An 18,791-nucleotide genomic window follows, 5' to 3' on the forward strand; every position below is an offset into this window, starting at 1 on the left:
TTTGAACCAATTCATTTTTATAAAAGCAGTTATATTTCGAAAGTTTTTCCAAAGCAAAAAAATTATAAAATTGTTGAAACGGATTTTGAATATTTTAGAGATGGTTTACTTTATTTCGGATATTTGTTTTATGAATTTTCAAAATTTTTTTAAACTTTTAAGTTTTGAAATTATCCTGTGTTTTCTAAGCAATTGTATATTTAAAATTTTCAAAAAGAAGAAATATGTAAATTTTTTTAAAAAAGTTTTGAATTTTTGAATGATTTTTTTAACCAGTTTATTTCGAATATTTTTAAAATATTTTCAAAATTTTTAAATCTTAGCAGTAATAGATAACAAATTATTATTTCTTTTGATTTTTAAGCAATTATTTGATAAATTTTCAAAAACAAAAAAATTAAAAGTTTTGAAAAAATTTGAATTTTTTTAAAATATTTGTAAACCACTTTATTTCAAATATGTTTTAAGAATTTTCGAATATTTTTAAATATTTGCAATAATAAGTTTGAAATTTTAATGTTTTTTGTTTTCCAAGCAATTATATTTTGAAAACATTTCCAAAATTAAAAAAAAAAAAAACAGAAATCCTTTAAAGATTTTTGAATTAGTAGTATTTTGAATTAATTTTGTTTTCCAAGCAGTTATATTTTGAAAATTTTTCTAAAGCAAAACGACGAGTTTAGCTTTTTTTAAATACTTTTAAATCGCTTTATTTTTTTTAAGAACTTTCAAAATTTTTTAAATATTAGCAGTAATAGTTTTGAAATTACTATTTTATTTTTTATGCAATTATATTTTGAAAATTTTTGAAAAAGAAAAAAAAATTAAACTTTTTCAAAAAAGTTTTGAATTTGTTTTAAGATTTCTGAATTACTTTGTTTCGAATATTTTTTAAGAATTTAAAATTTTTTTTAAATTTTTGTAGTAATAGTTTTGAAATTATTATTTTTTGTTTTTTATCCAATTATAGTTTGAAAATATTTCCGATTCGAAATTTTTTTTTACTAGTTTTAAATTTTTTTTAAAGATTTTTAAACTCCTTCATTTACAAAAACTTTTATAGCAATAATTTGTTAGTTCATCTCTAATCTTATTTACTTTTAATTAACTTCTCGTTCAATTGTCAAATCAGCTGTCAAAAAACTGTTGCAGCCAGTGCGTCTGCAGAGCGAAGCTATTTATGATTTTGCAATGTCTACCTTCGATTTATGTAAGGATAAAGAATGTGCTTTTAAAATATGGTTTGTGTTTGTACAGGGTGATTTTTAGTGCAGTTTGGCGGACGGTGTTAAGCAATCTAACATTTTTGCTTTACGTACATATATACCAGTAGACGCTTGTACTGCTCTCGCAAACGAAAAGTATGTGGGAAGAGAGCGAGAGCGCAAGTTAATTGTTAGTTCCTTGAGGCTTATTCTCGCGTCTTCCACCTTTGGAGAGCAGTAAAAAATTTGTTTGTCTTTCATTAAGAGTTGTTACGTACGTCCAAATTTTCACTTGTGTTTCTTTTTGTTTTTTTGTTGCAAAAAATTTGGGCGCGGTTTAGTAAATTGATATATGTTTCTTCTCTCCATGCAAAATAGTTGAAATTTGAAATTTTTTCGATGCACATAACTGATTTTTATGCAAGCATTGTTTTCTGAAATTTCTTTTCGAAAAAATTCGTATTTCACACATGATTCCAATTAGCATTAGCCTAACTTTCATTCAACATTTGTTCGGTTGTGTGCGTTGGACGTCAACAGAAAACTATCAAACCCAAAGGCTTGAGAGTTTTTTGTCAACACCCTGTAGTTTTTTAAGCAGTTGGCCGATTTTTTACGCTAAATATTTCATATATTTTGTTTTTGTTTGTGTTTTGGTTTTGCAATTCACAAAAACGCAGTGAACTGTTTTCAAGTTTCAAGTTTGTTTGCAGTATATTTATTTAACAAAAAATTATAAATAACTGTAAAAGTTGTGTAGTTACGAAAAAAGTAGTGGGTAACCTATAAATATATATATACTGTAGGACAAAGTGTAGTTTTACTACTAAAAGTATCAATGCTGTAGTTTTGAGGTTATGGTAGCTGGAGAGAGGGCCCTTAAGAAAAAGTAGTAGAGTAAAAATAAGCGTAGTACAAATGCTACTGAGTACTGAGTGTTTAGCGACTGCAAAGCCTTTAGGAGTTTTTGGTAGTAGCGCATAGTAGTAAGTAGTTAGAGTAACGGTTGTATAAATTAAACGGTGTCATAAATTAAAACTAACAAATGCTAAATAGGTATAGATAGATAGGGGAAAGACTTTCAAAATATTTTTTTATACATTTTTCAAAATAATAAATATTAAATAAATTATTTTTTTAAATCTTAATAATCAATAAGTTTTTTAAAAATTATTTTTTGATAAAAATATAATTTTTTTATTACTTATTTGTTGCTAATTTTAATACTGATATTCTTCAAGGTTTCTTAGGAGTGAATTAGTTTCGAAATTTAAGGCATTTAAAAATTAAGGGTAATATTTAATGGACCAACCATGCTATGAAAGCTTTTAAATTTGTTATTTTAATTGGCATAATGCTGTACTTTTCAGTTTTATTTGAGGAAACTCAATCAGGTGCACCAAAGCTTTTAATGATCTTCGCTTAAACTGGAGTAAACTAGATAACTTCTTCATGGAAAAGCCCCCCTTTATTGACAGAAGATTTCAAGTATGAGTAGGCATACTACATTACTTCTAAGGAGCTTTTCAGAGCCAGCCTTTTTGGGTACAAGCTTCAAGTATAACTTGATTCTAAAGAGTTTTCATGGAAGTGTTAGCTGTTGTTTGATGCTATCAAATATTAGTAGAAAAATTAAATTAGGTTTTTAAAATATTTTTTTTTTCATGCTAAATACTGTAGCTGACAATATTTTTGAAATAAGTTAGTTTATGTAAAATTTTTATTGTTTATAAATTATTTCTGTAACTTTACCCGAATAGTCTAAGGAAATTTGAAATTTACCTATTTAACAAAAAATAAGCAACTGGCTCGGAAGCTTTTAGGTACCTTTTAAAGCTTTGTAATTGTTATACCAAAGCTTTAAACTTACTTCTAAGCCTTTTAAAAATGAAGTGAAAGCTTCCAAAAGCTTTTTAATAAATATTATTGTATTATTAAAGGTTTTATTCAAAAAATTTTAGTAATATTTGACTTAGTTTTTAAATAAATAATTTATTTAGAAATTATTTAAGAAAAGAAAATAACAGCTTTATGGACGCTTGCAGTTTTCATGCTAAAGTTTAACAGTTCTTAACAGTTGTTACGAATTAAATCTTGGTGTTTAATATTTCTATAGCGAGCTTTTTTAAAAAGCTTTATAGGTTTGAATTAGAATGGGAATGGTATGAATTAAGCTCTAGAGACTTGTTGTTTGATTCAATTATTAATTTATTTATATTACTGCTATAACATGACTTGCAAGAAAATTTATAATTATGAAACAATACATAATAGCAATTTTGAAAAGCTTTATCATTATTTACTGAACCGAAATATTTAGATAAAAGTTAAAATAAGAAAAACACAATTTAAATTGTCCGTGGATTTGAAAAAAAAAACTTTCGTTTAGGTGCCTTCAAGCTTTCGCATGAGCTTTCATGTGGATTTTCATAAAATTATTAAAGTTTAAAATATACAATTAAATAGTCCGTGGTTGTGAAAAAGCTTTCGTTAGAGCTTGGTATGGGCTTCCATGTGAACTTTCATATGAGCTTTCAAGTATGTCAATAAAAGTAAAAATAAATACTTGTAGAAATATATAAATGATAATGAAAATGGTAAAAGTGGATGTAAAAACGCATTCGCCCAAGTACATATGGGCTTTCATGTTCGCTTTCATATGAGTTTTCAAAGTAGCGTTAATTGCTGTTTTTTATTTTAGTGAGTTAAGCTTTTGCTGACTTTGCTACCTTGCGTAATATATGTATGCATGTGTGCGTGCTGCCTGTCCTGCCTCATCATATATATGTGTGTGTGTGTGTTTGCTGGTGTCTGTATGCATGTTATATGCAGTTATGTTTTCAATTATGTATGTATGTGTTGTACATTAACACTTTACCTGATTTCCATCGTAAGTCCAACTACCGAATTTCATTTCGCAGTGTTGGTCATCAAATGGGAACCACGTGATGTCTATCTTGCATGTGCTCTTGAAGATACCAGGGGGCACGTACAGACAACTGCCGTTATGTTTGACCACAATGTTGGTGTGATACGTGCCATCGAATCCCTCATCCGCGCTATATAATTATAATCATAGCGTTTTTATAGAATTTAATGCGCTTTCTATTTAAATTATTTGTAAGCGTTTTTTTGCTTTTCTTTTGTACTTTCTTTGAAACTCGTTTTATCATTTATTGTATTTACTTTTAGTAGCCTGCTACTCGCTAGTTTTTGTCTAATTTTCTTTTTATATTAACGTTTACTTAACGCCTTCCTTTGCTTGGCTTAAATCCTTGCTTTGCTTTCTCTACTTATTTGTTAGATTTTTTACTTTACTCTAAACAAATAAATGTATGTATGTATATTTTATTTTATATTTTTTGCTACTTTACTGGCAACCAAAATTATTCACTGCTCATTAGCAGCAATCTGATTAACTTTTGTTGCCCAAATCTGTGATAAGCTATGTGAAGGATTTGGGTGTTTGGGGATTTGTGAGTGATTTTGTTTGGTTGAGTTTTTTTGTTTTTGCATTATCCTATTGTTAAATATAGTACATAACATAAGAATTTGTTTTGGGTTAAATGCGTTTTATGTATATGATTTTGTTAGTTAGTATCTTCCATTATATAATATACAAATATACACATATATATAAAAGTTTATGGAAAAATATATAGAAAATAGATTAAAAAATTTATATATGTATATATACAGAACTGTAAGCAGATCTTCTGAAAACAGTTATGTGAGGCACACTAATACTCACTCATGAAGAAATGTTGTAATTTCAACTGATAATCTGCTTAACGTAAAATTAACTGCATACTGTTGGGACTTAATTATGATTATATATATATTATATAGTTACTTATGGTTTGCTAAATATTTATAAATACAACAGATATTAAATATATGTAGTATATACTTAAAGTATTTGACAGCTTAATTGAAATAATATGAACTTTATATACATATATTTATACCAGAGAATTTTTTTTGCTAAAGAGATCTAAATATATATGTAAATATAACACTAATCGAAATTAGTATGCATGTTTGTCTATTATCCAAAATATGTTAAAAAAATTGTTAAAAATATTTTAGAAATACTTATATAGCATGGCTACATCAAATAAGTAAATGAAAAGCACAACTTGTTTATACAAATTGAGATATTACCGTGGGCAAAAATTAGTAAGACTTCTTAATTTAAGTTTCGCGAGAAAAACTAGTCATGGAAATAATTTTTTTCTATTGGCATACCAGCTGTCTGTGACATCTAAGCCAACGCTTGTCCTTCTAAAGTACATAAAGTGCATTCCGCAATTTTAACGATGAGTGAGATTATTCAACAAAGAAGTTCCATTAATTTTTTTGTGCGCAATCAAATTTCCTGCGCCGAAACGTTCAGAATATTGGGAAAGGCCTTCGGTGATAATTGTTTGTCGTAAGCAAGTGTTTTTGATTGGTACAAATTATTCAAAGGGTCGAGAACGTGTTGAAGACGAACCTCGCCCAGAACGGCCAACACGTCATTAAAGTAAAGAAATCGGTGCTTGAGAAATGACGATTAAAAGTCAGAGATCTTTTGACACCATTAGAATACCGAAAGAATAAGTGAAACTCATTTTGAAAGATCATTTAGGCCTAAAAAAATTAAAGCACGATTGGTTCCAAATCAATAATTTTTCCGACAAATAGCGTCGCGTTAACGTCTATGAAACAAGGCTTTCAGACATGAAACGTATTTTTACTGGCGATGAGTTTTTAATCTATGCGTACGACTCGATTTAGCTCCGTGTGACTTCTGGCTACTCAGCAAACTCAAACGACCACTTCGAAGAAATCGTTTGGAGTCAATTGAAGCCATTAAACGTGAATCGTATAAAAAAGTTTTCCATAAAAGAACTTGAGCTTGGATGACAGCTATACGCTTGTGCAACGTGCAAATATAGTGCAACGATATTGATAATTCCAACAAATCAGCAGCTTCTTGAGAAGATATTGCAAAAACTGAGTGATTAATTGAATTGCGAGCTTTTACGTTCTACTCTAGGCCGGAAAAAACTTTCATCAGGTGCGGTTGCTGACCAATGCTTTTTGAGCTTGCGTGAGCTCCATAAACGCATGAGAACATCGAATTTTCCAAGCCAGGTGAGCTTGGGTAAGAGTGCGTTTTCTTGCCTGGTAGTCGGTTTAAGAACTGAGTTGTCAAAGTCTAAATTAGAGCCTACCACCCGTGAAGGCAGGTAGTTAAATTATAAAAAACTCCATTCGTAAGATATTTGGGTCTATGGAAGAGATACGGATCCGAATTTCGATCCGATTAAGAAATATAAGCCCATCAGTTACAAGAGCAACATCAACAAATTCTTTTGGTAGTCCAATTTAATATACTAGAAGTCAACGGCTAATAAAACCATAAAGATATGTAAGTAAAAGTGGCCAACAGACAAGGTTTGCTCTGAAGCAAATTTGGAATTTCTGATAATGTTCTTCACATAAGGTTTAAAACGCTAGACATAAGGATACTATTACTTATTTATAAGTAATGGATCGACCACATTCACAATTCGGTGCACTGTTTCGGGGACTTTAAAATCAGCCATTGAAACTGCTGTTCTCCTTTTATCATGGAATTTGCTATGAAATCGTTAAAAATTTTATAGACCTGTTTTGGGTAATGTAGTTTATCACGATTGCAGCTAACTATTTGAGTGACACAGAACATTCAGTGAAGGTCGTGATGTCATCGGAAACTTGCCTTGTGCGAGTCGTCCATTTACCTCTGTTAAAGGCGATAACGGTGAAATGCTTGAAAATTATCGTTTTGGCGTCACGGTGATAGTAGAGCATATCAGTATTTCTTATGATTTCGGTTAAAGTTTTCGGTATGAATAAAGACCTGAATCGTTTCTAAAAACGAAGTAGACTAGAGTTTGCTAAAGAGATGCTTGACAACGTAGTTAAGGATCTCACAATCATCAAACGCATCTTTACGTATAAATACTTGCGATAAGACAATAATAACTAATGAATATGATGTCGAAACTGTTTAAGAATCTAATGTATGGTGATAGGCTCTGATGGTCATGTATCAAGGAAGTTTTTATATCAGTCCGGGTCAAATTTGATTTAATTTGATTAGTAGACTAACTTTCGTGAGTAAGTGTTATTTGGCTCACAACATTAGTAGAAGCACTCGAACGCCGAAATAAATAGCAACCCGTGTACTATTACAACTACCCTTGCATTTGTTAAGAAAGTCATATTAAACTCTGCAATGAAATTATTTATATCCGCTTTCACGCACTAAAATTTAATTTACTGATTTATTTGTGTTTATCTGTGAATAATTTGCATATGTGGTTTACTTCAGCGCTAAATTAGCATAATTACATTTGTGGCAAATTAATGGAGTCTACTTAATGTACAGTTCCTTGCGTTTAATGCAATTAAAGCAGTAAAGTTCGCATATACTAACCCTTAATTGAATATTGTTGCGGTCTAATTTTTCAGCGCAATAACGACCTTTGATTTCTAAAACGTTAAACTAAGCGTCCGGGATTTGTGATGGCGCGCGTTTTAGTGAGATTAATGCGCTGAGACAGAAAAAAAATTATAATGTTATTTATGTATTTGTGTGGCGAATTTTTATACTGCGTGGCATTTAATGTATCTTTTAAATAGCAAAGATTTAGTAGCATGTAAAAAAGCTTCGTGGCACGTTGCACAAAAATTTCGAAAGTTTGCAAAATTATTTAAATTTTAATAACGCTTAAAATACTTATATGTATGTAAACGTTGTAAAAATTCAAATAGTTTTAGAAAGCTTTTAAAAGCTTTTATGTGACTTCAAAAGTTTAATTTTTTTTAAATTTAGCAATGCATAAAATATTTGCATATAAATGTTGTAAAATAGTATAGGTTACAATAAAATAAAAGCTTTGTGATGCAAAGTTTCGTAGCTTGTCACATAAAAGCTTTTAAAGACTACTTAAATTTAACAAACATACATATGCAAATATTTTAAAAAACTTTGAAGGCTTTAGAAGCTTTTGTGTGACGATGATGATTTTATTACGTTTGATGCAATATTTTCAATATAATATATGCGTATATATCTATTAAATTGCAAACGTTCAGTAGCATGAAAATAAGATTGTCTTACAAAAGCTTCGAAAGCTTTTAAAAATTATCTAAGTTTTATAAATATTTAACACACTTAATGAAAGGTACTGTGTCAAATCGAAAGCTTTCAAAAAATACTTAAATTTTCTAGAATACTTAAAATTCTTATATATGTATAAGTTTTACAAAATTTAAAGAGCTTTCGAAGTTTATTGTTTTATAACTTTATTTTAATTATCTCAATTCTTTTTTTTACAAACATTTAAAAAAAATTTTAAAGCTTTCGAAGCTTTTAGGTGACGTTTATTGTTTTATAATTTTATCATATTTATTTCATTCCTTGCAGTATACGTATATGAGCTTTATAATTGAAGAACTTTTTAAAAGCTTTTTAAAGCTTTTGTGGGAAGCGCCACAAAGCCTTAAACCCATGACGTTTGCATTCACAAAGCAATAATTTAATTGACTGCTTCGTGACATTTAACACTTTTCTAGACCATACTTTAGACTCCTTTGCACATCCACATAGCTACATATACATTTATGTACGTACATATACGTATGTTTTTACTAAACACCCACCCATATCACGGAACCTTTCATATAACTTGCTCATTTTGCTTGAAAAGCCGATTGAGCGTCTGCCATCAGTATTATGTCATTAATAATTTCCTTCAATAATCTCACTTTTCAGTTGTGGACTTACATTTGCGCTCGTAAATCAAATAAATCACTATGCCATAACATGGCTGGTTGAGCATGGCCATCAAGTTGCAGCACTCAGCCGCTGACCAGCGAACAACTTTCAAACACATACTATCATGCACAGACACACTCAAACACATGTAAATATGCATGTAGCTTATGGTCGGTTAGTAGCGCTGCGATGCAGAAGACCTCTAAGTCGGTGAGCTGCGTTTGACCAAGCTTGTGTGACAGTGGCCTGGCGATGGCAATGGTAATGCCAGAGCTGGCTAGCAGCCAATTTATGGCCGCCATATTGTTTCCGCTCATTTGATGCGCGTTTGGTTCGCGCTGTTGAGCTCTGTACGCTTTGATTGCCTTGTTTGCGTTTGTGTATGTGTCTTTTGTATTTGTGTGTGTGTTTTTGTGAAAGTATTTCTAAGTCTTCCCTTGGCGGAGTCGTCAATTATTAAGCTTCATAAATCGCTTCAACGGTTTCAATTACACGTCGTCAGCTGCCAAGTCTTTCTCTATCGCTCTTCGCTATTCATTTCGGTTTTTGAAATGCTTTTTGTGGACTTCGCTTTATTTCGTATATAGAACGTTGAACTTGCAAATTATTGTATTATTTATTAATTAAAAACAGAAATTGATTCAAAAGCTCTCAATATATGACAGCTTAAATGTAAAAGAGCATAAAACAGACTAAGGAGGACTCTCAAATTAGAATTTCTAATGTAATGCAGAGGAAATTAACGAGAATGTTAGATGCCAAAAAGGTTTGCATAAGCTTCCTAGTTTGAAAAAGCTGAGCTTTTTATCCAATAGATGGATACGGCGAATAAGCCCACTTTATCTATGAGTTTTATTACCAAATAATTGTAGACTCTGTTATGTTTAAGTTCGCATTCAACTTGCAAATGGAGGCTTTTGAGCTGTTCTCTTACGGCCAAGCTCTTAATTCGGATCTGTACTGTCACTATTTGAACCGTCTGAAGGAAGTGCAACACCTGGGCACACACATCGATAGTGAAATGTCAGGAGATGCGGAGCCCTAGTTGATAGGTTCTTACGTACCTTTCTGACATCAAGTGATTACTACCTGCTTCTTTATATAACGAAAGGTAAAAAATTTCCTTCAAGAGAAGGTAGTTAAAATCGAGGTCCCAGCACACATTCACCGACGGTTATTCGCACAAGTCGGCTTAAGGTTTTAGGTCATTGAAGCTAGGCTCAGTGTCATTGCGGGCATGGTATTATACTCGATCATGTTACAGAACTTGAGTTATTGGGAATGCGACCGAGACTAGCAGACCAAAGGGAGTTAAACACAATTTTTCTCGCAGTTGGAGAGGAATGAGTACCAGCGTCGCAGGTTGTGAATTCACTAAAAGGTCAAAGAATGAAACAGGAACAGATGCTGACATCAGTTTCCTTCAAACTGAGTTAGTACCTGTACAATTCAGTTTTTTAGGACGAAGGCGCTAAGTGGGCGCTGCTCTTATCAGCATCTCCATTAACTTTTCTAGTCGATAGTTAAGCGGATATGAACGACTTGCTTTAGATTATGTAAGAACGGCAAAACTAGGCTTTCAGGAATATCATTTTGATACCCAGTTAGAAAGGACAATAAGAAGAGAAATAATTTGCTCATTAGGCTGCCTTAGACCATTCTGCTGATTCAATGTTTGCTTTAAACATTGAAATCTAAGGAAGTACCTCAGATCACTACCAACACATCATAGACCATTAAAGTACTTTGGGTACTAAGTAAAGTAGAATCGACAGAATATAGTGCGGAGAATGGTGAAACGCTGGAATATTACCTTCGCCTATGTTCAGTTTTGAGCCGATTAAGACATGTTATCTTACACGGACCCCATTGTTTAAATTTAAAGGGCTTGGATGCTAAGGAATAAGTGGTTTGTATTCGATAAATGATAAGGTTGTGAATAGTAAAAAAGTTTGTGCACGTCATCTTATCATTATCATCTTCATCATCATCCCTATTGCTGACTTTGGTTATTTATTATTTAACCGAACATATCACACTTTTGCAACTTGCCAGGATCAAAGCTAGGAAAGTACCTTCCTATGGGGGCGAAGGGAAGTACTGATCCTCTTCAACCCATTTGTAGCACACAGATCGTCCAATTTTGACCCCGGTTCCTACGAAGTCCTTTCATCATCATTTATATATACATAACGCTATATCTATCTCGATTAGTGATACATACAACCGTTAGGTGTAAAAAACTATTATAGTCAGCAGCAACATGTTGCAAGTGTATAAAAATAAAATGAATACCATCTGAAATTAGATCTGCTTCATCTTTCACACACCCACTCCTCCCTCATAAATGCCAGCATTGTATTTTTTTAGGATTGATCCAATTAAATGACATCAATTTGACATTTGATTTTACACTACCAAATGTCACAGCTGTCAAATTATTTTGTGTAATTTTGACATTTCCTACAAAAAACTAGTGTTGTTGTGGTTTATTGTAGATTTTAATACCCTAAGCAGTGTGTATTAAGTATGTCATGAAGTATGCCCGAAAATTTGTAATAATCAGAAGAAAACATCGTTGACCCTACAAAATATATATATGTATATGTATATAAATGATCAGCGGGACGAGCTGAGTCGACTAAGCCATGACTGTTTGTCTGTCTGTATATACGCGAACTAGTCCCTTAGTCTTAACGATATTGATCTTAAATTTTGCACACGTACTTTTCTTTCGAAGAAGCCGCTTATTTGACGGAATCGTTGATATTCGATCAATATAAAGTCAAGTTCTTGTAGGGAAAACCTTTTTATTTCACGATATATCTTTGTGAAATTAGGCATGGATTATTATCCTAAGCAACGACACAATTTGTGGAAAATATTCTCAGATTGGACTAGTCTATCATATAGCCTCCATACAAATTGACTGATCAAAATCAAGTTTTCTTATGGAAACTTGACGCCAAATGCGGCACAGACGTTTGCCCAGGCCACTGGAAAATCTGAAAATAAATTGTTCGGATTGTATCACTATGTCATATACATATCTTCCATACAAACTGACAGATCGAAATCATGTGCTTGTATGAATACCTCATTGTAGTTGTGAAGGGTATTATGGCTTCGGTGCGAGCGAATTTAACGAGCTTCCTTGTTTAAAGTGTGCCTGAACGTTTTTCCACTCATATGACATTTATTAGTCACAGTTAGCTGCCAGTGATGCATTATAAACTATATATGATAATAAATCAATTGTCAGCCTATGACCACTCTTGTCCACCTATTCTATAACTCACTGCTGCGCTCACTGATTGCAGTGTTGCGCTTTCATATGTATTTGATTTCAACTGTGCAACATAATTTACTGCCAACTGCCAACTAACATTGTATAATCAGGCATTCATTTGAGTGTTGTTGGCTGTATGCAATATTTTATCGCTTGTTATTATGCATGTTTGTTGTTGTAATTGTTAGTTGTTATTACACCTCCCCATACACTAATCATGTTAGGTAATTGATGCAACATTTTCAACGCCAACAGCATGGTCGATAAAGACTATATATGAATATATGATGATGGTAATGCTTGTACAAATATATATATACTTGTATGTATACACCTATGCAGTTGTGGGGCATATATGGTTGCCATAACGTATCAACATGCCGTTGGTCATTTGGGATTTATTTTTGTTGCTGCTGCACGTCAGCGCATTTCACACCTTCCGTTCGTAGTGTTCGCTCCCCTTGTCACTTGATGCATATTTCAATAAAATTGCTATGACATTAGTTGCATCGCTGATTTCAATCCTTTCATCCATTCGAGCCGCCAGTTTTAATGTCAAATCTCACCAATACTGTTATGTTGTTGTTGGTTTATTGATGGTGTTGCCACATCGCTAGCTAGTTGTGCACTTGTGCCCACTTGCATTGTCAGGTGCCGTTATTGATGCGCACATACAAAGTGCATCAACCATTCAAGCATTAAGCGGATTCCCATTTTAAATAATTAATTGGAAAAAGTGAAATATTTTTGCAGATTTGGAAATTGAACTCGTTTATTTTTCATTGTTTGCCGTGCTGCCAATGAAAATTACTTCATTTCTATGGCTTAACAGTGGCTTTCAGCTTGATTTGAGCAATTTTATGGAGTGCTATTAAAAAATATTTAAACCGATTATAAATCAATATTTAATCTAGTTTGCTTTGCTTTGTGTTTTTCTCACGCTTCCTCTTTATTTGCGGAAAAAAGTGGTGTGAATCGGAGTCTATAAGCATAATAAATAAAGCAATTCACTCAAAGTATTCGGTTAATCCGACTAATTTACGTATGAATGAAATGCTGTCTATAATGGCTAGCTTTGCGAGTATAAAGACTATTTGGCTTATGTGTTGATATAGTAAGAGGATTCACAGTGAAAAAGACATAGTTTTAATAAAATAAAAATAATTTTGTTTTTTAATTAAATATTTTTAAATGACCTGTTTATATGTCAGCTATATGTTATTTTTGGCGAGGTGAAAAATATGCTCGAAGATTCGATCATTGTAAGACACAGCCTAAGCTATGTATTGTAAAACTTTCATGGTTAGTTTCGGTTATACATAGAAATCCATACGACATACGACACATTTCCGGCTCAATGGGCATGGAAAAAAGCAAAATTGCTGCATTTGGGGCGAAGAGCAACCTGAAGAGAATCAGAAGCTGCCATTTAATCCAGAAAAAAACAACGGTTTGGTGTGGTTTGTGGGCCGGTGGAAGGACCAAGTGGAGAAGGACCTGTCTTCGCTTGGAATATCCAATTGGCGCCAAGTAGCGAAAAGAAGAAACGACTGGCGCGCTGTTGTTAACTCGGCAATAATCGCGTAAGCGGTGTCGCCGCCAATTAAGAAGATTAAGAAGAAGATAACCGACTATTTTATCCATGAAATTGAAGTTCATGATCTCGGCGACATTCGGTTTCAACAAGACAGCGCCACTTCCCAAACATTTTGTTATTTTAACGGTTTCTCAGTCCCCGTTAAGACGGTAAGGGTTAACTGTGTTGCCGCCGACGTCATCTAACGGGAGGCCCAGGAAACGTACTGTTTCGACGGGGTCGGACCAAAGGGGAAAGGGTGTTAGATGAGTAGGGTTGGCAAGGATGCAAAGAGGTGGTCAGTGCCATGCGGAGACTCGTTGCATGCAGGACATACATTGGGTATGTCAGGGTCTATTCTGGATAAGTAGGAGTTTAACCTGTTACAATATCCAGAACGAATTTGCGCTAGGGTCACTCGCGTTTCTCGCGGCAATTCGAGCTCTTCGTCAGCGATGGGTGGTGGTTTGACTCCAAGAACGCCATTCACGGGAAGGAAGTCGGTGAAGGTGTTGATGGCTCCACTGTGAATGGCGGTCAGTACCTGTCGAAAGTCAGTTGCTTCCGAAGTCCGGTCGGCGTACTGTACGACGTCGTCGACATAGTCAAGGAAAGACCTCTTCATGCTCCTAGGAGGCGGTTCCGCTCCAAGAAGATGGCTGCAAGGGTGATTTCTACGAAAACATCTCAGCAGGAACTGCTTGGAGAGGAGTTCATTATGCTCCTTAACTGGGAGCATAAGTGTCTCACTATGAAGGCCTTCGATGTGTGCAGTATTTTGACAGGTCTGGAGTTTCCTCATCTGCGTACCAATGCATCCGGGCGACCATATTGGTGCTGCGTACTTGAGAACCGGCCGGCCGATTGCCTTGTATGTTGCCAACAACGTTTCTTTGTCTTTTCCCCATGTGCTGCCGGCTAGCGACTTGAGGATTTTGTTGCGGCTCTGTACCTTGACGATAATCGTGGTCGTATGGGGAGTGAAGGAGCATAGACTATCAAAGGTTACTCCTAAAATCTTAGGGTTATTGACAGTCGGAATTTTGATGCCATCGACTGCAATATTAAGTTCAAGTCTATACTCCTTCCTCCAGTTCGTTAAAATGGTCGCTGTGGACTTGGTGGGGGAAAGTGTGAGATTCCGTGCAGTGAGGAAACGAGAAAGGTCGGAGAGATGTCGACTTCCCACACATCGCATCAATCAATTGATTTATTGAGGTAAGATCATGTGATATCACAACGTGGGAATATGAAAAGTCTAACATCTATGCGGACAATCCTGCTTCGGTTCAGGTTTTGGAGCAAACAGTTACCGATCCAAATGCCCGAATGAGTCATTGAATGTTAAACTCAACGGATGGGCCATCTGAGACGTAGCCGCGGCCAGCTTTCGAAAGAGAAAGTCTTCAGAAAATAAATGCCAAAGGACATTCTTTTGAATGACAGAAACATTGTCTATTAAATTTTCAGTTTCTGTATTTGTTTCTTTTAAAAAAGACCGAAACATCGAAATGGATAACCCTTTAGCATGTGCTGTTCAAAGAAAGTTGCTATTTATCTTATGGAAACCGGGAAAAAAACGAGTCTCAGACGGTATAGCCGAAATGTTCAGTAGATTTGACTACTTGCCTGATAAACTGGACTACTGCATCCCGGAACCTTAACTCCTCTGCGAATATATCTACAAGGGCTATATGTTCAGTGCAAAGTCACTGGAAAAGAAATGAAGTGAGCTTTTTCACGAATGGGTCGAAGCTCAGAGGAAGCTTGATGAGAAAGGAAATGTTTTATCAGTATTTCTTCATTAATTTTAGCTTCATACTACCAGACCAGTGTTTTTTAAATAAAAAGGGCTGTAATTAAGTTACCAATGGATGCTTAGAAATGCTGCTTCCATCATTAGTTTGCCTCCTTCATTAGTTAAGGAGTATAAGCAATATAATCAAGCTACTTCGTTATTAGACTGTTTTGGGGCCTGATCATAGCGGAATCACTTGAAGCTACATAGAAAATGTACCCTTAATTCAATATAATCAGACTGGGAACGAATCAGTGCCCCACTGGCCGCTTGAGTTCTTGGACTGGATCTGTAGATTTCGTGTAGACTTAGCAAGCATTCGTTAGTAAGCAGCTTCTGTGTGATAGGGAGACACTACTGACCTCTAGTGAAACGTAAGAGGACCATTGAATTACTTGCTCTTGGCAAGTTCCATTTCGCCACAATAATATGAGATCTAATTGTACACTCTTCTATACAACTTCATTGTATAGCTTTCGCTAGATAAGATTATGATATGCTCAAAGCGCTTTATTGGCATGCGGATATCATTTTAATCTTTATTTGGGACTTTTGGGCATCGTAATAGACTGGCGTTCCTGTCCAAGCGGGACCTTTCGTGGCTTATTGAAATATCAGCCTGATTTCCTTACCTAACCTAATCAAGTCGTATTCGCATCCCCACTCCCAAACCGCAAATAATAAAATATTTACTTGCTTACATTAAAATTTAAACCTTTAAAACCTTTATTCGTCTGAAGTGAGGTTATGAACAGTCTCCCAAAACGACATCTACATATGAACCAAATATATAACATATGTAGCCAAAAGAAAAGCTGTTATAAATTGCTGCTGTTGAGCTGTCTGTAAGCAAAATCGATTGCAAAGTTCGTAACTATGATGAGTGAGTCCAATAATTCAGAGAATAAAATGCAACAAATTGTGCGAAAGGGGTGAAAAGGGGTTTTCCTAAGCTGTATAGAATCAAGAAAACTTGTATCTTTGGTATATTTGCAATTTATCGTTGGATATGGTCATATACATACACATATGTATATAGACATGTGCTCAGTAAACACTACCATAAGATGTTGAGTTTTATTACAACTACTTTGTTTAAGCAGCTGCCACAATACATACTTACATAGAGTATGGATATAGGTATTAAGTGCGTGTGAGTGACCCAGTATGAAAAGTTTTTAAAAAGTTTTTTGAGTACAAATAACGAAGAGAATAAAACAGCTGCTGGAGGAAATCTTTGCAATAAAATCCACATCTTATTTATAAGTTCCAAAGTGGGAGTCTACCACTAGAAGGGACTTTTAGCCATACTTTTTCGTGGCTCTTCTTGACCACTTCCCGATATAGTGGAGTTTACGAAACGTAGTACTAGAAATTAACATACAGTTCGTAAGGAAGTACAAACAAAGCATTTTAAGCACCATAAAACCGTTGTTCCTTTTATTAAGTGAAGATCTCTTCCGAGCTTAAGGCTCCTAACTATCGGTGGCAGGGAGTTGGAGGTGTCTAAAGAGGTCAAATTTCTTGGCTTCACATTAGACTCAATCTTACGGTGGAGTAGGCACGTGGGTTCAACACCATCCGAAGCCACCAAGGCACTCATGATGCAGACGCCTACTCGGCTCCAAGCCAGGTATCATTAGATGGTTGTATATCATGTTCGTAAGGAACCAGTTATGGAGCAGTTGCTTGGCAATCTAGGGAAACGCATGCAGCAGGAAAGGGACGGTACCACCTTGAAAGGTTTAAGGGAATGATCTAGCTCCCCCGAGAAGAATTCCGCTTCCTTGTCGCGTTCTATACAGGGTACTACAGGCTCTGGAAGCACTTGTCCAACATGGGCATAGCCTCTTGCGCAAATTGCCGGTTTTGCGACAGGAAAGTTCTGAAGCTTCGGGATTGCCCAGCAATTTGCAGAAGTAGGCTAAAGACCCTAGGTTCCATCTACGTGAACAGAGATCACATCACTGGACCTTTGTGACCATATATGATATGGGAGAGGGCACAATAGACGATAGGTCGCAGTGAAAACTCTCAATATTCTGTCTATCTATCTAAGCCCATACTCTTAAGGTATCAATAAGCTCAGCTAATCTTCCTTCAGAGTTCCAAATATCTTACTGTTATTATGAAGGATGTAGCTTAGCAAGCTTTTTACGAATGTTGGAATTTAAATGTTCTCTATGGACCGTGATCTTTATAAAATACAATGATGGCACCCCTCTAACCACTCTGTAGTTGGATGCTGTTTACTACAATGCAAAGATTTCCCTACAGGGTATTTGTACACATGCGAAATTGTTGCATTGTTGCACTGTCTGTGCGAAGACGATATGGCAGATCGTGTGATGGCGTAAAGTTCTAAGAAACTTGATGACATTGCTGTAGGCGTGTGACAGCAACAAAGGAAAACACACAGCAAAGCGGAAATATTAAAAGGAAAAATAGCGTGCAAGAAATATCTTAATGGCGCAAAAGGAAATTAAGTAAAAGCCGGCTGCAGTCGCAACAGCATATGTGAGAGCCCCGTAAAGAAACCACAAAATTACGTTGATTGTATGCAAACTTGTACAACAACAACTCAAGAGTGCCGCAGTTGCAACTGAAGGCTCTTGGCTGTTTGAAAAATCGAGAGCGCTGTGAAACGAGTGGCAACGAAAGCAATAATAGTGTCGCAATGCAACAATGGTGCACAATGTAAAGTCTGCTGAGTAGTTTGTTGTAAAAACCAAAGAGTGTTGTTTACTGCTATATGCGTGTGTTTGTGTGCTTGCATGCCACAATAATATCCTTGTAAAATTTCCAATAAAGTGCAATTACATAAATTCGAGATGAAGAATTTGAAGGAGTGGTCGATTTGTCGTCTTTGACTGGGAGATGGCTGAGTTGCGAGATCCGAAATAAGGAGTTCGAGTTCATGAAAATATGTTTCGCTGCAAAGAAGGTGCCGCAAAAAATCAACAATTTTTATACATTTTCTGTCCTATTTCTTTCTTTTGGAGGAGGCCATTAAGCGGCTTCCTATTCTGAAGGAACGTCTATAGATCATGAGTATTCCCAGTTGTCGTATATGATTTAAATGTAGACCGCTTTCATAAGCGCTTTTCTTC

The 18,791-nt window shown here is 34.7% G+C and overlaps 1 protein-coding gene across 1 annotated transcript in view; it reads right to left on the reverse strand.

Annotated features, from left to right (window-relative positions):
* The window catches only part of LOC120768796 (acetylcholine receptor subunit alpha-type acr-16), a 143,902-nt gene that overhangs the window by 60,397 nt on the left and 64,714 nt on the right, over window positions 1–18,791 (reverse strand). Inside the window, exon 3 of the mRNA XM_040095552.1 lies at window positions 4,084–4,264. Within this exon, the coding sequence (XP_039951486.1) occupies window positions 4,084–4,264 (181 nt within the window). The remainder of the gene's footprint in view (window positions 1–4,083; window positions 4,265–18,791) is intronic.

Source organism: Bactrocera tryoni, chromosome 2 (genome assembly GCF_016617805.1).
Source record: "Bactrocera tryoni isolate S06 chromosome 2, CSIRO_BtryS06_freeze2, whole genome shotgun sequence".
Lineage (NCBI taxonomy): Eukaryota > Metazoa > Arthropoda > Insecta > Diptera > Tephritidae > Bactrocera > Bactrocera tryoni.